We start from the raw sequence: 27,280 nt of genomic DNA on the forward strand, positions 1-27,280 counted from the left end.
AAAATTAAAAATTCATAAAAATGAAAAATTTTTAGACTTTCTTATTTTAATATATATATATATATATATAGATAGATGATATATATACAAAGGAAAGTTGTCTAAAACTCACCATGAGTTTTCAACATTTCCCTTAAACTCACCACAACTTTTCAAAATGTTTAAAACTCACCATGTCAGTAAAGTTTTATTTTCCAAAACTCACATTCTGTTAGTTCATTGTTAATGCTTCTTAACAGAAGTGTCTATGTTAGCATAAATTACAATTTTCATGACCAAATTACCCTTGAATGGCGAGTTAGAGGAAAAATGGTCTTTTTTAGTTTTAAATTTTCTTTTTTTTTGCATTTTTAGTATTTTGTTATAATTTCCTATTTTTTTATAATTTGTTTTTTATAATTTTCTATTTTCTACAGTCTATAAATTTTCCTGTATTTTTTGTTATTTATTTGTAATTTCTGTGTTTTCTATAATTTTTGTGTTTTTTCTACAATTTTTATTTTTTGATTTTGTTTTTCAATTTCTATAGTTTCTATAATTTGAAAATAATTTTTTATTTTGTTTGCAATTTTTATAATTTTTTGTAGTTTTTATGTTTTTATGTATTTTATATTTAAAAATATTTTTTGTGTTTTTCCTTTTTTTATGTCTAAATATTAAAATGGTAATATATTAACACCCGTTGGTTTGTTTAACGTCAAGTTAATGACAAGGTGAATTTTAGACATTTTAAGAAATTATGATGAATTTAAGAGAAATGCAAAAAACTCAGGGTGAGTTTTGGACAATTTCCCATATATAAATGATAGATAGAGAGATGATGTGAAGTTGATTTTTTTTTTGATAAAGATGATGTGAGCTGATTTGATATTAAAGTATTTTAATTGAAAAATTGAGGTAACAAAAACTATGAATTTATTACCCATTAGGTGATAAACACGTCGCTCTCACGATCATTGAAGCAGTTAAAGTGTGGGCCAAAAGTAGGCCTGTTCCCGGGATAAATGGGGTTACAGGTTACGTGTCGTAAGCTGTGCCAGATTCCTTACAGTTACAGCTTACAAGAGAAGACGGGCACCGGGCACCGGGCACCGGCCCAAGTTCCCCCCACCAACCCCCAAGCCCAGAACAAGACACACACCTCATCAGCTCATCTTACCCGCCTACCGCCTGTCAAAACGAACCGACGTTCAAATTCAACCTCACAATTCACAAACGAGTCGACGAGGACGCTTCAGCAGAAAAAATCAAAAATCAAATGATTATCCAATTTTATCCCATGTTCGGATCCTCACGATATATAGATTACAGACACGATCCTCTCCCTCTACCTCTCTCTCTCCAGTCGTCAAGTCTCTGATCTTTGATAGAATTGAGATTATCGATTCTCCAGTCACTTTGTTTTTTTGGTTATCGGAATTCGTTTCTTGTTATTTCTCAAGCTCGATGATCTGTTTTCTGATCTTTGGTTTGTTGCAATTCTTGTTATCTGTCACTCTGATAAATTTCGTTGGTTCAATTCAAGTGAACACTTGGCTTTCATTCCTTATTGCTTTACGATTTTTATTTATATATACATGTGTATTTCCAGTATCTGTTTGAATTTGATGATCAGTTTATTGTTCGTCACTGTTTATTCATTTATTTAATTGAGCTAGAATTCGAGACTTCTTTTTGGTCAAGAGAACCTACTTCTGCGTTTTTGGACCAAAGCGGGAGTGCGGAACTTAGATTAATTGTCCTTTTTTTAATAAAAGATTTTAATATTGCATATTCTTCAAAACGATATTTGCTTAAATTGTAAAGAGGAACATTTCAATTCTCAAGTATAGGACTCTTAATTGGTTCCACTCACTCTACTGACAATATATCCTGTAGTAGTCAGTAAATTGAGTAGAGGCAGCTAGCTGAAGTAATTGTACTGTGTTTTTTGTGAATGATATCTTCATCTAATTCATGTTTTTTTTTTTTTTTTTTGCAGAGTTACGTAGTTATATTCTAATTCCAGGCCTCTTTGCTGCAATTTGTAACCAAGGGGTACTGGAATAAAATTGAACAGCCAGTGAAGCTGCAAATGATGAAATGGGTTATGCAATGAGTAGACTTGAAATAGATTCTCAGCTGTGTGACGGTGGGAAGACCACCAATACGGCTTCTGCTAGTCAGTTTGCTAGTCAGAGCCACGGAGAATCATTGCCTCACCTTGATCATGAAATTGCTCATCTCACCAAGCTTAGATCAGGGTCCCATGAAACTTTAAGTCGTGTTGCACCTGGTAGGAGGGAGTTGCCTGTATCGGTGGTGAAGATGCTTGCTGGCCGAGAGGGTAACCAATCCAGGAAAGGAAGATTCTCTTCAGTAGATTGTTGTCATGTACTCAGCAGATATTTGCCTGTCAATGGTCCGTGGCAGGTCGACGAGATGAGTAGTCGAGCTTATGTATCCCAGTTTTCTGCTGATGGTTCCCTTTTTGTTGCTGGGTTTCAGGTAATGACTTGTCTGCCTCCAAGCTGTGATCAATTTTGGAAAACAGCATCATTTTTCTTATGGTAATTGACCAATACAAGAATCCCTCTTGTTTTCTTTTCCTAAATAGGGTAGCCACATTAGAATATACAATGTGGATAGTGGATGGAAAGTTCAGAAAGACATTCTTGCAAGAAGCTTGCGATGGACTGTAACTGATACATCTCTTTCCCCAGACCAACGATTTCTTGTAAGTTGGTGGTGCAAGTTAATGAAACTAAATGCATATATACATGTCTCTATGATGATAGATTTTAATTTGTATGGTATTATTCTAAATTATTACAACTTTATGAACTGATGTTTGGGTGGGTTGGCCATTGCTTGATGTAATGGTAAAATCATGGAATGATAAGCATGAGAACGTGGGCTTGAGCCTGTGAGCAGCCACTTTGTGCAAATAAATAAAATAAAATAAAATAAGAGGCAAAAGTTAGAGTCGTTTGGTTCACAGTTGGAATGGTGTATTCCCCTTACCTGTTTGGTCAGACTGGAATTGGAATCGGAATCAGAATTGGCTGGAATGGATTCTCATTTTCCAGGGGAAGGGGAAGGAATGGCCATTCCCTCAAATGGGGGAATGCCATTCCACCAGGAATGGGAATGGGAGATTCTGATTCCACCCAACCAAACAGTTGCAAATTGGAATGGGCCATTCTGATTCCGATTCTGGACCCCTATTCCCACAAACCAAATGGACCCTTAGGTCTGTATCCGGTCCACCTCTCGCAAGACCCCATCTAGCTGGGACCAACATTGGATAATGGATTTTAATGTTTGGGTGTGTTGACCAGAATGATCTCCCCAAGTTTGGGGGATCTACTTCAAAGGATTTGCCTTTTTCTGGTAATCTATTCTACATGGCATCTTCTCCTTATTTTGACAGTGGATTAAGGGAATGTCATTGCATTATCCATTTCTTCTTCAAGATTTCTCTTACACTAAGTGGTTTATAAGGTTTTAACTCTATGAAAGTGATTTTTCTGTAATTCTGAGAGTTTTCCTTCTCAAAATCAATCATACTAGTGCTGGTTGAAAATTTTAAATCAGATCAGATATTTCTGGTTATTTGAAATTTTATTTTATGAATTCTCTTATTGTATCTTGTATGAAAGTTTACTGGATGTTAGAAGATACCTATTCAAATTTCTGCAGTATCTAGGTGTTATTCCTTTTTCCCCCTAACTTTTGGTAACATATGGATTTCGTTTTTTGGGCATGGTAGATTCTTACTGATCAGACTAGTGTATTATATATTGTATATGCTGCCTTCTTTCCTCTAAAGTTTATTTTTCATACTTATTATATAAAAAACTATAATCTTTTTATATCGAAAGGATGTATTCTTAGAAGAAGGGAGAAGGAAAAAAAAAGAAACAAAAAGTGGTATAGGCTCAAATTTTGACCATTCATTATCCAAATGGCTGCAGGAACTTTGAGTAGATAGAAATTTATATATGAAAAAGGTCCTACTCTTGATTTTTTTTAATCTTGTAAATAAACCACTGATAGGATGATGAATAAATTATGCATATACTCTTGTTTAAGTATGCTAAGGAATCGATGGGGACAACATGTATAATGAGAATATCTCCCACATGAGTGTGGAAAAACAATCCAAGATCCTTTTGTATACAACATTTACAAATGTTAAGTGTTACAGCTCTCTGTTGTGAACTTCAGATTGCTGTTTGACCATCATAAACCATGATTTCATGCCATAGTTTTCAAGGCACCAAGGCAAAGGTCACCTCAGCAGGTGTTTATGTATTGCCTAGGTGAAGAGTTTTTTAAAATAAAAAAAAATATAAATCCTTGGGTAGTTCCCTAGGCTTCATAGTAATAAGCGTTAATCTTTAACTAATAATTATTGTAATCCTTGCGAAATAAGTATAAACCCTGTATCAAGAGATAGAAAATCAACAATTCAACATAGTTATGAGAAGAAAGATAAGGAAGGAAAGGGAAGAAAACATACAAAACATAAGGGCTGAGCCCTATTCATAAAAAAAAAAAAGGAAAAAGAAAGCTGAGACCTTGTTTTGGGCATAGGAAGATGAAGAAGAAGTCCTATTGATTGTTCTTGTGTGTCAATTGGATAAAATCATCAAGTTACTCCTTACCTATCAATTCAGGTTTTAAAGCCTTCAAGGGTTCAAGATTGTGTCACTGACTCGTGTGTCGATTCAACCCAAACAAATAAGAAAATAATAAAAAGAAACTAGTATAAGAGTAATAATATTAATATTATAAACCCACAATATGAATAATTTAGTCTGATAAAATCTATCGTACTACTATTAATAACATAAAAAAAAAATATAAAAATATTATGTAGTGTCTTACATATAAATGTAAAGGCGTTTGGGCAAGGCAACCCTCCAATAGCGCCTTATCACCTAGGTGTAGCCTTGACAACATTTTTTGCCATTGATGATTAGTGTTGTCATTTAGAACTGATCTGAATTTCCAATTTTTCTAATTTTCAAATGTTAAAAAATTATTTTTTACCCTATCCTTCTTGTACTTTACATGTTCTTGTTGTTTGTACTTTTATTTTTCACTAATCATTTAAAATTTGATTAAACTGTTTGTGGGTGGTCTTTATACATGGCCTAACAGTTATCTGATGATGATTTTTAATTGCAGGTCTATGCCAGCATGTCACCTGTTGTCCATATTGTGAATGTTGGATCTACTGCAACGGAGTCGGTTGCAAACGTTACTGTATGTTTTTTTATTGGCAATTGTTAAATTTATTCAATTTGAACGGAAAGGATGAGATAATATATAAAGAAATTGCCTAGTACCCCTCAATAAACTTTAGGCCAGTGTTTTAAAAGGCGTGGGAGGCGTACACCTGGAGGCGTGAGGCGCTCCCAAAACGCCCTGAGGCGTATGCCAGAGGCGCTGACACCTCTGAGGCGTATGCCTCTTGCGCTTTTTTCATGAGGCATGCTAGAGGCATACGCCTCATGCACATCTGATATAAAAAGACAGAAAAAAAAAGAAAAAAGAAAAAAAGTAAAGGAAAGGAAAAGAAAGGGAAGGGAAAGAAAAAGAAAGAGAAGAAAAAAAGAGAAAAGGAAAGAAAAGGAAAGGAAAGGGAAGGGAAGAAAAGATAAGGGGAAAGAAAGTGGTTTGTCCCCTGCCCCTTTCAACTAATGTTATGCATCTTTATTCTTCTTAATATAAAAGATTTTTATTAAAAATAAAAATAAAATGAGATCCCCCCTTCCTCTTTATCCTCCTCCTAACCCCCCTCCTCTTAAGGAGGCTTACGCCTCTTGCGTTCTGAACTATGCCTCACGCCTCTAGGTAGTGGAACGCCTCACATCACGCCTCTGCATTTTATAACATTGCTTTAGGCAAGCACATGATTATTAACCCAACAGATCTCACTTATACAACCATTTTCCCATGTCCCCCTTAGTGGTGACCTCCCAGCCGGTTTCTGTTTACTCTTTCTCTAGCCAAAGAATCTACCAAGCTGTTTGCTGATTGCTAAGTCCATGTAAAATGATGTCCTTAGCTCAGTTTGGTAAGAGTACAAATACAAATATGTAAAGTGCAAAACCTTGTATTTGCACCGTACATATTTGTATTTGTATTCTTTCCAAACTGAGCCTTATGTGCATTGCTAGACTTCTTACTTCCCATAATTTGTCTCCACATTGCCATATCCTAGGTGTGGGTTTTTAAACCATCCAGGTACTACTCATGAATCCCATTCAACTGCAATTTCTCTATAATTTAAACAATTTTCCCAACCTTAGTCATTGTTCCACAATCAATTCAGCTCTAGTCAAGTTCCTTTGATCAACTGGTCCCAAGAAAATCACTGCAAACACTACTCCATGTTCTACAAGTTATAATGGTTTCCTGTGTAGAAAATGGTTGAATAGGAGCTATTTTAGGTCACAAAATAAGTTTAGTTCTAACTTAGAAATTTATTTTGTATATGTGACAGCTAAGCTTGTAAGGTTGCATTTTCTAAATATCATTTTCCTTACTTAGGAATTTAACTAACTGTTTAGATTATCCTGACAATCCTGATATTGACTTAATTCAAAACTCTTGGTCATATTTTATTTGTCTAACTGTTAAAAAGATCATGATGCGTTTGTATGGTTGGGTTCATCCAAGCAGATTGACCATTTTGACATATGAGATATAAGAGGTGAGACCTATTTAATGATGGGATTTTCCACCCTTGGAGATGCATACTCTGTGATGCCTGCAATTATGGTTTACCTACATGCACTAGCCTTCCAGTTTTCTCCTGAAAGGAGGTTCTTACTAAAATGAAGTTGCACAGTGTCCCCTTTTTGCAAATCTTCTTGGAAATCTTATTACATAGGACTTCTTTACTTGTACAGGAGATTCATGATGGTTTAGATTTCTCTGTTGATGATGATGGGGAATACTCCTTTGGGATCTTCTCTGTAAAATTTTCAAATGATGGGCGAGAACTTGTAGCTGGAAGCAATGATAATTCAATATATGTTTATGACCTTTGCGAAAATAAGCTTACTCTTCGAATATCGGCACATTCGGTATTATAATTTTCTGTTCTAATAGTTTTATTTATTTTTAAATATATTTTTCTGTTCTAATTGTCTAACCTTGACTTAGCACCTTAACAACTATGACAGGTATTGATGTTCACCCTTAGTAGATAATCTCTTAGCAGAAGAATATGTGCCACAAGCTAATTATTATAGGCCACTAGGTTGTACAACACTGCAATTCCAAAGTTCAAGTCCAAATCGATTTTGATATTTTTTGATGCTGCAAAGAAAATGCTTTGAAGATAAATTTTGGATGATAGTACCACGAGACAATGTTTTGTGGGGTTTATCATTCAAATATCACTGTTGGAAAATAAGAGAGATTCAATGTCATAATTTAGTAATAACTATCATGGTTTAAGGATAAATAATAATCTCAACATTGTTTTTTTAGCTCATGGGTTTGAATCAGAGATAGCATGGTTTAGATGTTCAAGTTTTGACTAGGTGGATGTAAATACTGAACTCTGAATGGTGTTCATTCTTCTGTTGTCATACTCTGGATTCTCAGCCCCTGCTTACTTTCCATGGAAAGACTCCTTGCTTCTTGCAGGACTTGTGTCAATGTGGCAGATTGGTGCACAAAATGTACTCCTATTTCAACCAATAATGAATTTTGCCAGGAGGAGAAGGACAAGGCTAAGCCCCTGTGTGCTTCCTTTCTAATAGAGATCAGCACATTCTTTTGGATGTTTTTTAGCTTGAAAAGAGGGCTGACATAGGACTGTTAGGATGTTGGCCTGTCCCATAAGTGTGTAAAGCACAGGGAAATAGTTTCTTGTTTAAAGGTTAAAAATGGGTGTTCAAAAGGTTGGGTTTAACCCTAAATTTTCTGAGAAGTACAGAGTGAGAAAGAACAGAGTTCTTGTTTTCAGGTTTAGAGTCAAAGAATAAGGATGTGGAGAGACAGGATTGAAATTTTGCTTAGCTGGGGGGGGGGGGTGTATTGACACAGATATTATTTGCAATAAAGAGATTAATATTTCCTTGAAAAGACAATAGATAATGTGTTTTTTCTTCTGCACCTTCAACACGATCAAACTGACATTAATCAGAACCCAGCAAGAAATTAATATCTGGGCTTCCATCTTCTCTGAACCTGGATAGAATTCTTGCATTTAATGAAGGATGGGAGTTCGAATTTACCTTATTCTCCCTCAAAAATTCAATTGAAGTATTCAATCTGTACAATCACAGCTTAGATTTGGGCTAATTTAAGTTCAGCTCTTTGCAATTCCAAACCTGATCCATCCTGAACCAAGTTGCACCACCTGGTTGAAGGTGGGAAGTCTTGTCCTCATAATTGTTACTGTGTTTTCAATCTATTTAGTGTGTCAACTGTTGCATGGCACATCTAGGCAAATGGCCTTGGTGATTTCCCATGGAACCATACATCTTGTGGGCTTCCTATGGTTTGAGCAGAAAATCAGAAACAAATAGATCAGCAATCTTTTGCAGTGTAAGTCACTCTCAAATCTTTGGGAGGGTATTGTTCATATCAGATATTTTTCCTGGGAACATAAATCAGATTAGATTTAACTATACTTTGGTGGGGCAATAGCACATTAAGTTTCTTGTGATCATAATACTGTTATCTTTATTTCATTGAGAGGAAAGCATGGTCCGACATGGAACATCAATGTTTGTAGACCCTTCCAAGGAATAAAGTACATAAGTTGGAGGTGGCATAAGTTGAATCTCTTAAGGATGCCTTTCCCTCTCTCTGTTTACCTGACAACCACATTTATTCTCTCTCTCTCTACCTGACAATGACATGTAGTCCCTTCCCCTGATTTTTTCATGGCCAACCCAAATTGGTCTTCCAGATCATTTAGTCCAGGCACAAGGATCAACACTGTTCAATTGTTGGGAAGAGGATTTTAGATAGGATTCTGATTTCACCAGAATTTGTGGGAACTAACAAAGAAACTTTTGGGGGAGGCTTGGTGTGCCTTAGAATTGGAAATGTCGGGCTTGTATTTGTAGTGCTTTCCTAGAGAAAGATTATGGCTCTCCACCATCTCACCCAGTTTTTTTTTTGAAGCTCTTTGTGGACGCATAACCACTTGCAACCTACTAAAGAGAAAGAATTGAGGATGGCTTTATATCTTGCTCAGTGTTTTAAAATGCAGAGGCATGATGCAAGGAGATCCACTATCCTGAGGTGTGAGGAGTAAACCAGGACATAAGAGGTATAAGCCCCTCTTAAGCATAAATTTTTTAATTAATAAATAAAAAAATATAAAAATATAGTAAATATCCCAAAATACAAAAAAAAAGAAAGAGAAATTAAAAGATACATTTGCTATAAGCCTCCTCAGCATGAAGTATCATCAGCCATTAATATATCATTTGCAAAGTTGCAAATCACAAGTTCAGTATTCACGAGTGTCTCATAACATTAATTTAAATTGCATAACATTAACGTAAACAAGTGTCTCATATCATATTCAAATGAATGTAGAGTATTGAAAGCAACCAAAACAAGTGTTTCAGGTTAAGGACACTGAAACCTTGCTGTTAAATACTTAGGATATACAAAGACTTTGCTAAAAAAATAAATGCAAGAACGTTGCTGATGAAATGAAGAAGAAACAGAGGTGGAGCTCCTTTCTCTGACAATCACATGAAGAATTAAGAGGAAGAGAATAAATGATTAGATCCCTGTTCCTCTGAGGAAAACCAAAGAAGAAGCCAATCCTGTGAATGCAAGAAAGCATACAATCGTCTATGGTCTCCACTTCTCTATGAGTGTTCTTCCAGTTCTCTCTTCATTGTCCTCCACAAGTTTCTCCTCATTGTTTCTTTTTCTTAATAACCAAATCTAGGTTTGTTTCTTTATTTGAGAATGAGCAGGACTGTCAGTATTATGTTACTTTTCTTATGGTAGTGTATAACAGGAGCATGATAAAATGGTGCTCTAGTTTTATTTTTTATTATTTTATAACAAAATATCGGGCATCAGATGAGATGCATGCACTCCATATGGCATGCTTAAAAAGTGTACACATCATATAAAGTGTATGTTTTTGTATGTTCCTCTATACAGGAGGTGTACATCCCATGCATATGTCAATACTTTCTCAATGCACCTTAGGGTGCTTTGCTAATATCTTGCCTGTAGCACGTCTCCTGGGATGTGCCTTCCAAACTTTTAGAAACACTTATCTTTCTGTGAGTATGATACACATAATTGAAAAATAGAGAATAAACTAGTCACCTTCTATTACATTGTAATTTGTAAGTGACCAGACAGTTGCAGCACTTCTTCTTGGGGTTACTTAGACTGCAGTTGGTTGCCATGGGGAATTTCATTGACCTGTTACTTCAGTGGCATGTCAATATGTTGGGGGAATGGAGCAATATATATTGGAAACCCAGCATGCATGCATTCACGTGGGAAGAGAAACAGAAGAGTGATCTTTGACAACAAAAAGTTATCTTATGAGGCTTTAAGGGGTCAGGTCCTTGGTTTACCTAACTCATGGATGCTGGTTGTACTAGAATTAAATGTAATATTATATTGACACCATTGGTAGGAACCTCCTGAAATTTAAAGTCGTTTTTAGCTGACCTAATCCCTAGAGTTGCACTCGCCCTCCTTGTCCAGGGTCTCACCATAACACAGGTTGATAGCAGCTCACAAGAAAATTCTGGACCAGGGAGGGTGTTTTTGAGTTCAGAAGTTGAGGTGAGATCTCTCCTTACCAGAATTTGTATTGCAAAGAGACTTCATCTATCTTCGCCCGCCATATAAGGTGACTTGGAAAATGCAATCAGATGGAGCATTAGAGTTGAAAGAGGAATATTGGTACAGACATGATGGATTTGAAAGGAGATGAATTTAATAGAAGATGGGTTAGCTAGGACTGTGGGGATGGTCTTTATATGGTAATAGCTCACACAGTAGTTTTCTTTTTGAAGGTAAAATTGTCTGTAATGCATGTATAGCCTTCTTTTTTCTATATAATACAATATATTAGTTATCTTATCAAAAGAAAAAAAAGGAAAAATCTCACATAACTCCCAAACTTTTTCCTATATAAGGCCTGCTCCATATAGTTGTATGAAATTTCTCTTTTTTCCTTGAAGGAATTTCTCTCTGCAACAGATGTAATTTTTTTGGCTTAGATATACTGATAATATTCCTTAAACAGGATATATATGTTTAGATTTCAGAGATACTGATTGTGTTTTCTTTTCCTTTTGTAGTCTGATGTAAACACAGTATGCTTTGCGGATGAAAGTGACCATATCATATATTCTGGGAGTGATGACAACCTTTGTAAGGTAATTTTGATGTGGGATTATTTCCCTGAGTTGGTATAGGGGTTCATAGCTTTTGGTTGTTTGAGTAAACATATACCCTTGTGGGTGTAGGGACATGTCTATGTATTCTTTAGTGGGTGTGTGCATTTTTTTCTTTGGTTTATTTCAATGTCAATTTATTTTTGAGTTCATTTTTAATAGGATAGTGGTTTGTAGAGGGTGATGGTTATTCAATGTTTTTATTTTTGTTCATCTGGAGTATTTATTCTTCATATCAACATCCTAACAACTTCCATATGGAATTATCCTATGGACTTTATGTTTGATTATTTTTGTCTCTCTCATCACCAAACTTCTGCAGCTCTTGTATCTATATTGATGTAAATGAGATTAAAGTAATTCTATTAGATACTTTCTGACTCTGTGCTTATTTGGTCAAAGAACTGAGATATAATTTATTACACCATCAGGTGTGGGACAGGCGTTGCTTTATTGCAAATGGACGTCCAGCTGGGGTTCTGGTAGGGCATTTAGAAGGCGTTACATTTATTGACAGTAGGGGAGATGGTCGTTACTTAATCTCAAATGGGAAAGATCAGACCATCAAACTTTGGGATATTCGGAAAATGTCTTCCTATGCTAGTTGGTATGCTACTTCTGCCTGATACTATTCCCTCTTTCTTTCTTTACTTCTGTTTTCCTATTTCCTATTTAGTGAGTAAAAATATATATTTAATCTTAAAGTGAGTTCAGGTATTATAATTATTTTATTTTGTAATCTCAAATTCATTTTTCATTATTTAAAATGTCTAAATGAGATGTTCAGATTACCTGCAGGTCCTTATCATAATATTAAAAGTCCCGGTTGAGTACTGTTTTTTTTTGAGAAATGCTAAAGTATAATATATCATAAAACACTATTCCTTTAATGTCTACAAAAAGATTATCATATGCAAAATAAGAATTATAATTCCATCCTTCACAGCTCTTGTAGAGTCAATATGGATATGTGGTTGCTTCAACATCAAGACTTAAGAGGGAGATTGATACCTCATGCATGTAATACTCGGGGAGTATAGACTTGACACGGGCATGTTACTTGCAAGTCCAAGAAGATTCTTCAATTGATTGGGATGAATCTGGACCCCCAATCATGGTAGTACCATTACTCCAGTCAAAACTGCATTTCTATTTGCAAATTGCATTACAGAGAGGCATCAGATATCACTTGATCAACTTGGCAGCACCTGAGTTCCTGCAAATGTTAATCCATTACATGGGGAAAGTTGCTTCCCTGATGCCATACAGGAATATGATTAATATTTCAATTGCAACTTGTCTTTGTGATTACTTGGGTAGAAAACTAGAATTGTACATTTGTACACGTTATATCCCATTGTATGGGCTTGGTAGATATGGAGTTACTACTTGTGGCCTACCTTGATCTTAAGATCACACTTCATTGCCATCTTATGGCCGCCTTCAGTAGTACTTTCTTTCTCCTGTAGTTGTCTGTCTTCAGTGGTTGCACCATCAAACATACCCTTAACAGGTTATGGGAGTGAGGTCAAACAGCTACAGATCCATTGGTTCTCAGTTAAGGAATTCAAGATTGTAATCCTTGTAGGTTGTCAATGAATGATGTTTCTATTTAAAGAAATGTTGTCAAAATCTTATAATCTACAATTATGATTTATGATTTGAATCATGAACCCCAAGGTTTTCAATTTGAATCTTATGTCTTAATCCTTTATTTTTTGCAAAAATATAACAATTTTGTTTGAATCATATAATTTTATTGATGAATCTTATGATTTATACAATCTGAGTTCAAATCAATTCGATTAAGAACTAGTTCTCTATTGTGTGATTTCTTTGTTTTTGTAGTTTTGTCAAGGGAGACTTGTTTTAAAGGCCATACTAGAAAATGGTTTTTTTAGGTTATTTAAGACCTTTTAGAAATACTATTGAGTCCCCCCCCCTACACACACACACACACACATTCACATGTTGGTTAAAAAGAAACTGCATGTGGATACAGGTGAAACTTGATTATATCATCTAAGGCTTCTAATGTACATGTGGTAAACTCTTATTGTTTTAGGTACGCATATGCTACATATAGATCAAAATTAGGATAAAATCACTTTTATATATTTATAGTTTATCTATTTTTAGTGTTTTGACAAGTTTGTAAAAACAGAAATAATCTTATGATTTACAATATGGTTCATGATTAGATCCTTTAAAATGACAAACACTTGGAAATAAATTTGAAAACTGAAAAATACTAAAATCCAGAACACTCAAACTACAAATTTGTCATTGGGTGAGGAATAAGGAAAAAAACTTCTCCATTTCTCTGTTGGATATGTTATTTGATGTAGATTATCTGCCAATAGGAGTACAGAACAAAATTCATATTTTCATTGAGATCAGCATGCCCATCTATTACATCCAAATTGCATACTTTGAGATCATATCATAAAAAGAAAAATAATAATAATAATAATACTATCAATTATGAGCTGTGAGCAACATGACATTCTCTTTTAGTTGAATGGTTTGTTTGTGGAGTCAAATTGATTACCTCATGCAACTCCTATGTAACCTGAACTGGGAATAGGCAAACCTTGGATGTGGAGCTAGATGTATGCATTCATGCTTCCTTGAAAGCCTCTATGGTTTTGATATGGAGATAAACTCATCCATACTGATTCTGGTCTATGCCTGCATGCATGATGCATGTTCTGTGTGCACATGCTACACATAGTACATTAATCATAATTGTTATGTGATCATATAGACACCTTGTCTATATAACTTCTTAATTTGGTGTGTCAAAAGGCTGAATACTTGGTCAAGTTCAGCAGAGTTTTCAACCAATGAATTGGGCTTGGTCGTACCAAGTTATGAAAGTTTAAGGATTTGTATCTATTGATTAAAATTGACAAATTCATGAGCTAATGCTGATATAGCTCTGTTTGTTCTTTCCAGCATCACAAGATTTAGAAATTATGAATGGGATTACAGATGGAGGGATTACCCAACCCAGGCAAGAGGCTTGAAACATCCGAATGATCAATCATTGGCTACATATAGTGGTCATTCTGTCCTGCGAACTCTTGTCCGCTGTTACTTTTCCCCGGCTGAGAGGTAATATATGAATAGTAATTTCTATCTCACTAAGGGTTTTTAAAGATCTGTGAATCAGTGTACCTCAATTCATGACTAAGCTCTGTTGCACTGGCTAAGAAACTTGCTTCAAACTCAATTTTGGGCCGGCTGAATGAATCTAGTAAACTATAGTTTCTGCATCTTGATTTCTTCAAACTACACAGTTTGTGTGATGTAAATGGTTGCATTCTTTCATTTACGTATTACTAATTTCTTAATTTCTTGTTGCAGCACTGGTCAAAAATACATCTACACCGGATCTTCTGACGGTTTTGTTTATATTTATGATTTGGTACTTTCACAATCATTGTTCTGTTCAATTCAAATTTCTTATGCCTGAAAATTATTTTGAAATGGGGAAACATGTTCTTTTTGCCAATATTGTGCATGTGGAGCACAAAAACGTGTTGACATCTGATTAGACCTGTTCATGGGCCGCAGGGCCGGGCCTGGCCAGGTTCGGGCTGGGCTTTGCCTCTATAGTAACAGAATATGCTTAGGCTCGAGCCTAAGCCCGACCTGACCATTGGGCCTAGGTCTTGAGCCCAAGACCGGCCAGAAATTTGGAAAAAAATATTTTTTTCCTCTTTTTAGTCAATTAAAAACTATTTTATTTATATTAAAAGACCTCAAAACCTAAAAAAATAATGAAAGATCTCACTATTACTTGAAAAAAGAGAAGAAAAATAAAGAAAAAAATTATATATATTTTATTATATAAAATATATTTTTATTATATAATACATTATCAAGTCGGGCCCGGGCCAGGCTTTTTTGAGAAAGCCCGAGCCCAGCTCGAAAAAAGGTCGGGCCTGATATTTCAGGCCCAAGCCTGAGCCCGTGGGCCTAAAATCCTGTCCAAGCCTAACTTAGATCAGGTCGGCCCATCGTGCTACCCGGCCCATGAACAGGTCTACATCTAATGAATTTGAAGGAGTATCTTGTAGTGGTTAATGCACGTGCCCTAGTGAATCATATAGACACAATATGCGATTCTGACATTCCAATGTATTTTCTTTTGGTTACTCAGAAGATACTACAGGGTAAGTCGGAAAAAATATGCTACAAGTTGGAAGTTTGTAATCATATTGGTGTAGCCTGGTAGATTGAGAAAAAAGAAACATCATCTAGATCTCCTTTCATGAACCTGCAAAATCAAGTTCCAAAATGCTTGCATGTTGTCTGTGTATTGCATGTCAATTTTGAGGCTTTGCAGATCAAATCTGTTCTTAAATAGTTCTTGTCCTGATTCCAAATACTTTTGTCTCATCTTGCTTTCTATGAATTTAACTCTTCATTGGATTCCTAGAGAGTTGAATTCCATAGTTGATGGGTTAGCCAAGTCAGGGTCTCAAAGGGACTTCATGTATAGTGGACGTACTTTGCCTATGTAGTATTTTTCCGCACTGTTCTGTGACACTCCAGATCTCCTACCCACAGACTTTTCCCAAATCTCTACACATAAGACACTACTGCCATGTATTAGGAACATGTCCCCATGAATGACAATGGAGATACCAGTGGATAGGAATGTGGGTAGAAGAACCAAGCTCGTTTTGCGCTGCTTTCCCTGTACACATTATCTCATGCACTTTGTTTCTCTTTAATGAAATCTTGTTCTCTCTCTCTCTCTCTTTGTAGGTGAGTGGAGCCGAAGTTGCAAAGCTCAACTACCATTCTACAACTGTTAGAGATTGTAGTTGGCATCCTTCCTTCCCATTGCTCGTCAGCTCCTCCTGGGATGGGGTGATAGCCAGATGGGAATTTCCTGGAACAGGGGAGGCATCACGCCCCTTGGTGAAGAGAAGATCTCGGAGGAGAGATTTATATTGAAAGGCATTCAAGTCATATATCTATTATTTGCCTCTGTATTTATATTGTGATTCAAATTACCTTTATCACCAGGTGAAATTGTATTACATAATATTCTTTTTATTTAAGCATTTAAATTGTAAACCTATAGCCAATCCTTGTAGAATTGGAACCTTCCTGCCTCTTGTAAAGAGCAGCACGCTTTCAAATTATCAAATATATTTATGGTTTATCAAGCCAATCTCGGCAGTCTCTCTTCATTTGTTTATGGTGTTTGGGAATGCCACCTGATGTTATGTGTGTTTGGAATCATGGGGGTTTATTGAATAAATGCTGCCACATAAGCACCACTTCAACATTTCCCTATTATGTGAATCCATATGCATAGGGACTTGCAAAAGTAGATTTTGGTTTATATGTGTGCCTACCGTTGGGAGAAACTTCATTTTAATGCTTCTCCCAGCAGATAGACATTTATTCACTGTTTTGCTGATGTGATGCTTAATGGCGCCTAACTGTTAATAAATGGGTTCATCATTGCTTTTCTTGATTTTTCAAACAAATCAAGTATAAAACATTTAGTCAATAAATTTCCACGGTTTCAAACACATACGTTATTCCACTTCGATTGCTTCTGAGAGCATAATTGACCATCTAAAATCTGGATCCAGTTGTCGATAGAAAAGCATCGTGTCATTTCAGGATGAAGCAAATCATTTGCATCTTCTCTTACCCAGAAAATAATTCTTTATTTTGAATATGTTTTGGATTAAAATGTAGCGATTTGTTTCTTCATTGCATTCAGGCATGCACTGTTTCTGTTAATAATTGATATTAAAAAAACACTATGTAGAACAAATCATCTGAATCGACTGTGGTAAGCGATCAGAGCCAATATGTGAACTGGCCATCATTTATTCGTTACTAGAAGGAAAAAGAAAAACAAAACATGCTCTTCTTAGTTGGAAGAGTTAAACTTGATACTGCAACGTTTTCACTGTTCAGTGAACTACAAAATTTAGATCCTAGAAGTTGCTACAGCCTACAGAACCACTAAAGGAAAAACGAAACTGAAAAAATATGCATCGGTTAGCGTCCACTAGAAGCAAAGGCCACGGATACTGCAGCAAAAATTGCTGTTGCAGAAGATAGCCATGCCCAGAAGTTCCTCTTCTTCTGTGCTGTCAGAGAGTTGTGCAGTAATTCCAGTTGCCGGTTCATGTCCTCCGCCTTTTCCTCCCTATTTCTGAATGCCTTCTTGATCGCTTCCAGCTCTGTAACAAAAGGTAGAATTTCCTCTTCTATACTCTCTGAATTACCAATAAAATATTCTTTTCCATCTATCTCTTTACCTTGGGAGCCATAAATCATGGTTGCAGTGTCCTTTAACATGGATAAGGTTCTCCCACAAAACCCATCTGCAGATTTCACCTTCATGCGCGATTCCTTCAGACCTTGTTGAGCTTCTGCCACTGTTCTTTCCATGAATGCTTTGTCCTCCATCAGCAGTTCAATGTGGTTTTCCTTTTCTTTCTTTTCCACAATCAGGCTATCCCTTTCCATGCTTATCTGCATGAGCTCTCCTTGGGTATCCTTCAAGTTCTTCTCTAATCCCACAATTTCAATCCTCAAGCTTGATGCCACATTTCTCTCTTGCTCAAGCTCCTTCATAGCATCATCCCTCTCAACAGTAATATGCTCCAAAGCATCTCTCTGACTGATAACCTTGTGCTGGAGTTGGTTATTTTTTTCTGTGTGGTCGTCACATGACCTTTGTAGTTCGGATGTAGTGGCCCTAAGCTCACCCGCCTCTTTGTGCAGTTCAGCAATCTCAATTTCCTGCTTAATCTTCACCTGCTCTATGTCAGCCTTCTCTTTAACAATCTCAAGCATCTTTCTCCTCTGCTCCTCTAATTGCTGCAAGGACTCCTCCAAACTTCTCATTGTTGAAGATTTTTCCTCCATTAACTGCTCAATACTTGTTTCTGCCTCCCTTTTTTCTTCCACCAATGCGTTGAACTCCTCTCTTAAGTGCTCCTGCTTTTCCAAAGCATCAGCATTCCTTTTCCCCATCTCAGAAACTTCCAGTTGCAGACTCTCTTCATGCTTTCTTAGGATGGATATGGTAGAAATGAGCTCGCCTACTTCTTTCTGCAATTCGGTTATTGTAGCTGCCTGATTAGTCCTCTCCAGTTCAATCTGTTCCTTCTCAGCAACAAGTCCTCTGATCTCCCTCTCCGTATCTTCAACTAACCGTGATGACTCCTCTAGCCTTCTCTGTAAAGAGTCCTTGTCACTTAGCAAGCATCCAAGGTCCCTTTCTCTTTCCTCCTTTTCTTCCAGTAGTCCTTGGCGCTCTGTCTGTAATTGCCGGAGCTCGTTTTGAGTCTCTACATAGTTCTTCTCCAGCTGAAGGAGTTCCGACCTCAGACCTTCTACCTGCAGTGTCTGGATATCAAGATCCTTCTGAATCATATCTTTCTCAAGAAGGACACGATCAGAAGCATCTCTCTCACGACTAAGATCTGCAGTGAAGGCCTCTACAGATTTCTTCAAAGAGTCAATCTCACGGTCCCCATCAATCCTGGCCTGTTCAATCTGATCCCTCTCCCTAACAACATCAGCAACCGCTTTCTTCAGTTCCCCAAGTGTTCCCACCATTTCTTCCTTCTCTCCCAGGACACCATCGCGCTCTACTTGTATCCGTCGAATCTCGTTACGAGCCTCTTCATTGCTCTTCTCCAGGTTTTCCACGATCGACCTCAACTGATCCATTTCCTTTTGTTTCAAATCAATATCCTTACTTGCTCTTTCCTTATACCTACTAAAATTGTCACTGAGCTGATCGATATCTCTCTGCTGTTGTGTCAACTTCATCTCCACAGCTTCTCTCCGTCTCTCCTCGTCTCTGACATTCTCTTCTATCTTAGCTTTGAAAGCAGCACTCTCGGCTCTCACTTTTTCATTCTCCCTCCGAATCTGGCTCTTAAGCCGCTCCGCTTGTTGGTGGAGTTGAGAAGAGACGAAAACCAGAGTAAGGCGCTGCTCGATCTCGGCAGCTATCATCTCATCTTCAAAGAGTTCATTCTCGGCCGTCAATGTCTGCTTCTGGGCAGCCGAGCGAGATATCTCCGATTCAAGGGCTTCTTTGGACTGAAGAAGAGAGTCGACCTGTTGCCTGCGCTCGACAGTCTCTTTTAGGAGAAGAGCATTGAGAGATTTCAAGCTGGCGAGCTTCTCCAAGGGGTCCTCCTCCATGGTATCGCGAGGTTTTTCTTGAGGCTTCTTCTCTTCCTGGGACGGGGGGAGATCTATGGGAGGCTTCTCTTGCTTCGAGGCCTTCTTCTTCGCCATTTGATTGTCCGAGTTGCGAGGAACGACAAAGGCGAAGGGATTGGAGATGAGAGGTTAGGGTTTTCTTTCTGGCTAGGGTTTTTCTTTTCTATTAATGGTGGAGAAGTTAGGCAGTTTAAGTCTTTGAAGATAAGAGAGGGACTGAGGGAGTGAGAGAGTCAATTTCAAAAATTTAAATGCTGAACCCAACGTTCGAGGAGTTTCCGGGTGTATTAGAAACTCTGGGTGGAATTGGAACCCGGATCTGGTCCTCTCGAAGCGCTCCTTACACCGACCTCACAGGCATATTCCACCGTCTATTGCGAATATTATGAGACTCGATGTACGGCCAAGATATGATGTGAATTCGGTGTGAGGTACGATGCGTGAGGAGCAGATCTGCTCTCCTTCAAGCACGGGAACGGTTGGGATTAAGGATGTTGACTTCACCAACGTGCCACGTTTGAAATTCGCATCTATGCGCTACAGTTAGCGCCCCAAAACCGCTCCACGGCCCATCCCAACCGTGTATCGGCAACATCTCTCAATAATAAGTATGGAAGATTTCCCAATGCATACTGAAAGTGGGGGAACGGGATCTGCTCCTCACATTTGGCCACCTCACATGCACATTCACCGTGCATTGGAAACATCTTCCATGAATAATAACGTATAAGTACGGTAGATGTTCCCAATAAATGGGTACGATGTACGTGTGAGGCACATGTGAGGTGTCCATCTGGTCTCGAAAGTGGGGCGTTTTTGGGGCATAGATGTGAGATCAAATTAGCCCCCTACAATGTCCCATAGCACATCCCCGCATCCTTGCCGTGTATTGGGAACATCTCTATGATGATGATGTCATCATCGGGTATTGGGAACATCTCCCTATGATGATGATATCATCATCGAGAGACGTTCGCAATTCACAGCGAGGATGTGCTGTGGGGGGCTGATTCGGTCTCCATATGTGAATTCCCACGTTTGCTGATACGCAACCCATGGTTAGCTGTTAACTTGACACTTGGATTTAGATTTTAGATATTCTCATAAGAGCATTTTCATACCAGCCACATTCCATCCTTTACTTTTTTTGGCAAATTTTTTAAATTAGCCTTATGATTTAGTTAATTGATTAATTCTATCCTTACTGTTTACATATTGTATTATAGTAACTTAAGTTCTCCCTCTATTGTGAAAAAAACTTGGGGTAATTTAAGACAATATGTAAACAATAAGAATATAATTAATCAATTAGCTAAACCAGAACTGATCGGCCTAGTTCTAACATCTTAAGGGGTGTTTTGTGTGTGGATGAGAAATTGGAGGGTGTGGACTGGTCCACACCACACCTTGTGCCAGGGACCAATCCACACCACACCATAGTCCACAATTGTTTTGAACAGTGGACAAATTGTGTGGTGTGGACTGGACCAGTCCAATTCGACAGTTTGTGTGGTGTGGTGTGGACTGGACCACACTTTGTGCATTTACAAATGATTTGCACCAACATTTTAAAAAATGACTCAGAAACGGAATCATTTTGGCCACTGGTTTCCGGATCGACAGTCCGACCGTCCAATTCGAATGGACGGCCTGTTCTAACAAATAGATTAAAAAATAAAAAATAATAATTAAAAATAAAAATGGTAAAAACCCGTTGAACGGGTCGACGGTTTGATCGCTCGGGTCTATGGGTTGTTGACTTTTTCAATGGTTTTTGGCCAATTGGGGTAAAATGGAACCGCTTGCCTGGACAGTTCCTGGGCTGAACAGTTAGGACCGTCCAAGTCAATGATGGTTTAGAAACCTTGATCTACACAGTTAATCATAAACATCTAATTTTTACATTTTATATGATAAATATATTGAAGAATGCATCAATGAATTAATATTAACCAATAAATATTATTTTTTTATAAAACAATAGTAAAATAATTAAAATTAAAAAAATAAAAAAATTAAGTAAAATAATTAATATTTTATGCACCTTCAACACAATCAAATTGACATTAATCAGAACCCAACAATAAATTAATATCTGGGCTATCTGGGCTTCCATCTTCTCTAAGATAGCTAGAATTCTTGCATTTAATGAAAGATGGGAGTACAAATTGACCATATTCTCCCTTAAAAGTTCAATTGAAGTATTCAATCTGTACAATCGCAGCTTAGAATTGGGCTGAATTAAGTTCAGCTCTTTGCAATTCCAAAACCGATCCATCCTCAACCAAGTTACACCACCTGGTTGAAGGTGGGAAGTCTTATCCTCAATACTTGTTACTGTGCTTGAAATCTATTTAGTGTGTCAATTGTTACATGGCACATCTAGGCAAATGGCCTTGGTGATTTCCGATGGAACCATACATCTTGTGGGCTTCTTATGGTTTGAACAGCAAATCAGAAACAAATAGATCAGCAATATTTTTTTTTTCAGTATAGGCCACTATCAAATCTTTGGCAGGGTATTTCTCATATCAGATATTTTTCCTGGGAACATAAACCAGATTAGATTTGACTTGACTTTGGTGGGTCAATAGCACATTAGATCCTGTTGCCCCTTGGCTTCCAACTTTCTTGTGAGCATTAGTGCCCCTTGGAACATCAATGTTTACAGGCCCTTCCAAGGAATTGAGTACATGAGTTCTCTTGTTGAATCTCTCTTTCTCTCTCTCTACCTAACAATCACATGTAGTCCCTTCCCCTGGTTTTTTCATGGCCAACCCAAATTGTTCTTCCAGATAATTTAGTCCAGGCACAAGGATCAACACTGTTCAATTGTTGGGAAGAGGATTTTGGATTGGATTCTAATTTTACCAGAATTTGTGGGAATTAAGAAAAAAACTTTTTGGGGAATTGGAAATCTTGGGCTTTCCTAGAGAAAGACTTTGGCTCTCCACCATCTCACTTTTCTTTTTCTTTTTTAATTTTTTGAATCTCTTTGTGAGTGCATGACCACTTGCAACCTACTAAGAAAAAAAAATTGAAGATGGCTTTATATCTTGCTGAGTGTTTTAAAATGCAGAGGCATGATGCAACTAGATCCACTATCCTAAGGTGTGAGGAGTAAACCAGAACAAAAGAAGTATAAGCCCCTCTTAGAAATGAATTTTTAATTAATAAATAATTAAATAGAAAATAAAACAAATAGAAAAATATAGTAAATATCCCACAATACAAAAACTATGAGAAATTAGAAAATTATATATTTGCTATAAGCCTCCTCAGCATGAGGTATCATCAGCCATCAATATATTACTTTTAAAGTTCAAAGTCACTAGTTCAGAATTCATAAGTGTCTCACATCATATTCAAATGAATGTAGAGCATTGAAAGAAACCAAAACGGGTGTTTCAGATGAAGTACACTGAAAACATGCTGTTAAATACTTGGATATATACAAACTTTGCTAAGAAAAAAGAAATGCAAGAACATTGCTGCTGAAATGAAGAAGAAGCAGAGATGGAGCCCCTTTCTCTGACAATCACATTAAGAATTAAGAGGAAGAGAATGGATGATTAGATCCCTGTTCCTCGAGGATTGACTTCTTTGTAAGTGTTCTTCCATATCTCACTTCATTTTCCTCTACAAGTCTCTCATTGTTTCTTGTTCTTAATATCCAACTCTAGGTTTGTTGCATTATTTGAGAATGAGCAGGACTGTCAGTGTTATGTTACTTTTCTTATGGTAGTGTATAGCAGGAGCATGACAAAATGGTGCTTTAGTATTAATTTTTATTTTTTTATAACAAAATATCGGGCATCAGATTAGATGCATGCACTCCATATGGCATGCATGTGTAAAATGTTATGTTTTTGTATGTTCCTCTATACAGGAAGTGTACATGCCATGCATATGTCCACACTTTTTGAATGCACCTTAGGGTGTTTTAATAATGTCTTGCCTAGTCACCTTCTTTCACAGTGTAGTTTGTAAGTGACCAGTCACTTGTAGCATTTTTTCTTGGGGTTACTTAGACTGAGAGTGATATTTTGTTGTGAGTCTAGATAGATCATCCATGTGATATTTTTCTCTCTCTTCCCGTGGATGTAGGCTACCGAGGTGAACCACATTAAATCTTGGTATTCTCTCTATTTTTTCTTATTTTCTCCTTGATTTGCTATTCTATTTTATGTTAGTTTGACACATCCGAATTAATATGCAAGAGAGAAGAATGGAAGAAGAGAGAGAGAGAGAGAGAGAGAGAGAGAAGAGAGAAGAGAGAAGAGAGATCTGAGAGCAAAAGATACTATTGGTGCCATAGCTTTTTCAATATATATACTAGGGTGACAACAACTAAAATAAGAAAGAGTAAAAGTATAATAGTACCCCTGCGGTACTATACATAGGAAAAATAACAGCTATTAACACTCCCCCTCAAGTTGGGACATAGATGTCAATCATGCCAACTTGTCACATAAATCATGATGTCGTGAGTGGTGTAGTCCTTTTGTAAAGATGTCTGCAAGTTGATCCTCAGAGCTAACATAGGGAGTACACACTTCCCCTGTGATAACCTTCTCTCTGATAAAATGCTTGTCGACTTCGATGTGTTTAGTTCTATCATGTAGCACAGGGTTAGCAATAATGTTTATGGCTACTTTGTTATCACAGAATAGGGTCATAAGTCTGTCCACTGGAAAACCCAACTTACTCAACAGATTCTTTGTCCACATAATTTCAGCCACTCCATGAGCCATTGCTCGATATTCAGCTTTAGCACTGGATCTAGCTACTACACTTTGTTTTTTGCTTCTCCAGGTAACTAGATTTCCTCCTATGAAGGTGCAGTAGCCACTAGTTGACTTTCTGTCATTTAGGGATCCCACCCAATCTGCATCAGTATACACTTCAACTTTCAAATGTCCGTGCCTTTGAAACAACAAGCCAGCACCTGGAAACCTTTTAAGGTATCAAAGGATTCTTTCTGCTGCTTCAAGATGAGTGGTCATAGGGGCATGCATGAACTGGCTAAGGACACCAACTGCATAAGCAATGTCTGGGCGGGTCATAGAAAGATATAACAATCTCCCAATAAGCCTCTGAAATTGTTTCACATCCTTGATAAGTTCACCTTGGTTGTCACTTAATTTATGGTTAGATCAATAGGGGAATCAACAGGCTTCACTCCCATTTTTCCTGTATCTTGGAGTAAATCTAGGACATACTTCCTTTGGGAAATGAAGATACCCCTTTTTGAGTGGGCAACTTCAATTTCTAGGAAGTATCTTAGAGGACCTAGATCCTTTACTTCAAACTGTATGGAAAGAAAACTCTTCAACTTTTGGATTTCATCATTCCAATCGCTAGTGATAATTATATCATCAACATATACTATCAAAGCAGCAATTTTTCCTTCCCCTCTTTTCACAAACAATGTGTGATCAGATTGACATGCTTGTATCCTTTCTACTAAACCGCTGCATGGAACCTACTGAACCAGGCTCCCGGTGATTGTTTCAGCCCATATAATGACTTCTTCAACCTGCACACTTTCTGTTCATTACCTTGAACCCAAAAACCAGGGGGTTGTACCATGTAAACTTCATCTTCAAGGTCACCATTCAGGAATGCATTATTGATCGGTGATTGAAGAGCTTCTGTCCATTCAGGTACTGAAAGAGCTTCTGCTGCATTCTTAGGGATAGGGACACTGTCAATGGAAGTAAGAAATGTACGAAAAGATGGTGAAATGTTTTCATAGGAAACAAAGTGGGAAATGGGGTGTTTAGTGGTGCACTATCTAACACATTTCCTGTGAACAATAGAAATGTCAATGTCATTAGCAACAAAGGTATCAATTGCAATGGGGTCAGGGACATCAATGGGAACCAAGATACCTGAGTGAGTATGATCCGCCCTCGAAGAGTTTAGGCTCTGTTTGGTTCATGGGAAGATTTAGGTGGGATGGGAAAGTGTAAAAATTTATACTTCCCTTGTTTGGTTTTATATGGAGAAAATAATGGGAAAAACACTATTCATCATATCCTACCTTCGGATAGTGTCGTCAGAGATGATGAATAATGCCTCTCCCAGTCTTCCACTACCCGCTGCACTACCGCATCGTTGTACGCGATTACATTTCTGGGCTGTAGAAATGCGCACGCCCGTAGATCCCCGAAAGCATCTCCCCAGCAAAAGGGACCGTTGGGTTCAATTCGCAGATGACAGTTCACTACCATTTGGAATGTGGTTGCCTTGGAAGGAAGGTTACTATCAGCTTCAATATCGCTGGTTAATCTCAGCTTCAGGATTCAGTATCGCTGGATTTCAACTTATTAATCTCAACTTCAACCTCAACTATTAATCCTAGCATGGACTGGTTATTATCACTCTGGATTTTAGCTTCAGCATGCTTCTCTGCTGAAATGAAAGATTCTCGCTTCGAGGGGCGTTGGCAGAGAATGTCACCTGGCGACTGTTCTCAAGGAAGGGGAGATAGCAGATCACCGGTGGTTTTGGTGCGACCCCTCTAGCTCTTACTTCTGGGTTTGAACGTCCCTGAACCAACTCCTCTTCTGTATTTTCCACACAAGTCATTCCTCACTCCCTCATCTTTTTCAAAATTTTCCACCGGGGTTGCACGGTTTTGGTGCGACCCCAAATCCATGATTTTGGGATATGACATCCCACATATTTCTCATCCCATCCCTCTCTTTCCCTCAAAACAAATGAGAAAAATATTCCCTTTTTCTCGTCCCCATCTCACAAACCAAACGGAGCCTTAATGGCATTGGAGGTACAGCTTTTGAATTCTCCACAGCTCTTGAATTTGGTTGTCCTTTGTGACGACGGAAGAAAACACGAAAAGAAGGAGGATCAGGAAGAGGAGGGAGCTGAACTAGTTTATCCTCATTCCTACTCTCCCCTTGAGGAGAAACAGGGAAAATAGGCTCACTCTCAAAGAAAGAGACATCCATGGAAACATAGAATTTTCGAGAAACAGAATCAAAACAACGGTATCCCTTCTGAGTGAAGGAGTATCCTAGGAATATGCAAGGGATAGCACGAGGATCCAATTTTCCACAAGTGGGTGACAAATTTTGGACAAAGCAACGACAACCAAACACACGATAATGGGAAGAAGGGGGGCCTTAGGAAAGAGAAGCTGATGTGGGGCTTTGCACTCTAAAACGAGAGGGCATACGGCTGATGAGGTAGGTAGCATAAAGGACAACTTCAAGCCAAAAGGATTTTGGGACATTTATACGGAGTAGTAAACCTCGGGCCACTTCAAGGAAGTGTCGGTTCTTTCTTTCAGCAACACCATTTTGTTGTGGTGTTCGAGCACAAGAGCTACGGTGAAGTGAACCACGTGAAGCAAAAAATTCCATGAGATCACTATGAAAATACTCTTTAGCATTATCAAACTGAAAATTTTGGATTTTAGTTTGAAATTGGGTGAAGACCATCCGCTGAAAATCTTGGATAATTTTTGGTACTTCATCCCTGTTCTGCATGGGATATAATAATCATCGATAATGGTAATAAAATACTTGTAGCCATTCTTAGATGGTAAAGTGATAGGACCCCACACATCAGAATGAACAATGTGAAAAGGAAATTCAGATTTATTATTTTTTGAAAGAAAA

General features: G+C 37.5%; 2 protein-coding genes across 3 annotated transcripts; one reads left to right on the forward strand and one right to left on the reverse strand.

Moving 5' to 3' along the window:
- Positions 1-1,139: 1,139 nt before the first annotated feature.
- On the forward strand, positions 1,140-16,596 carry LOC104613294 (LEC14B homolog). Of its 2 annotated transcripts, none has more exons than XM_010281064.3 (10): positions 1,140-1,281; positions 1,982-2,487; positions 2,597-2,716; positions 5,176-5,253; positions 6,906-7,082; positions 11,310-11,387; positions 11,837-12,012; positions 14,364-14,522; positions 14,775-14,835; positions 16,185-16,596. In XM_010281064.3, the coding sequence occupies exons 2-10, from the start codon at positions 2,083-2,085 to the stop codon at positions 16,374-16,376; spliced, it is 1,446 nt and encodes a 481-aa protein (XP_010279366.1). In that variant the 5' UTR covers positions 1,140-1,281; positions 1,982-2,082; the 3' UTR covers positions 16,377-16,596. The 2 variants fall into 2 exon arrangements, with proteins under 2 accessions (XP_010279366.1, XP_010279357.1); XM_010281055.3 differs by having other exon boundaries at positions 1,176-1,468.
- Positions 16,597-17,250: 654 nt separating this feature from the next.
- On the reverse strand, positions 17,251-19,864 carry LOC104613285 (uncharacterized). The gene has a single exon (XM_010281042.3). It carries the CDS (start codon positions 19,707-19,709, stop codon positions 17,445-17,447), a length of 2,265 nt encoding a protein of 754 aa, XP_010279344.2. The 5' UTR covers positions 19,710-19,864; the 3' UTR covers positions 17,251-17,444.
- Positions 19,865-27,280: the final 7,416 nt, after the last annotated feature.

Source organism: Nelumbo nucifera, chromosome 4 (assembly GCF_055504915.1).
Source record: "Nelumbo nucifera cultivar China Antique chromosome 4, China Antique-T2T, whole genome shotgun sequence".
Classification (NCBI taxonomy): Eukaryota; Viridiplantae; Streptophyta; class Magnoliopsida; order Proteales; family Nelumbonaceae; genus Nelumbo; species Nelumbo nucifera.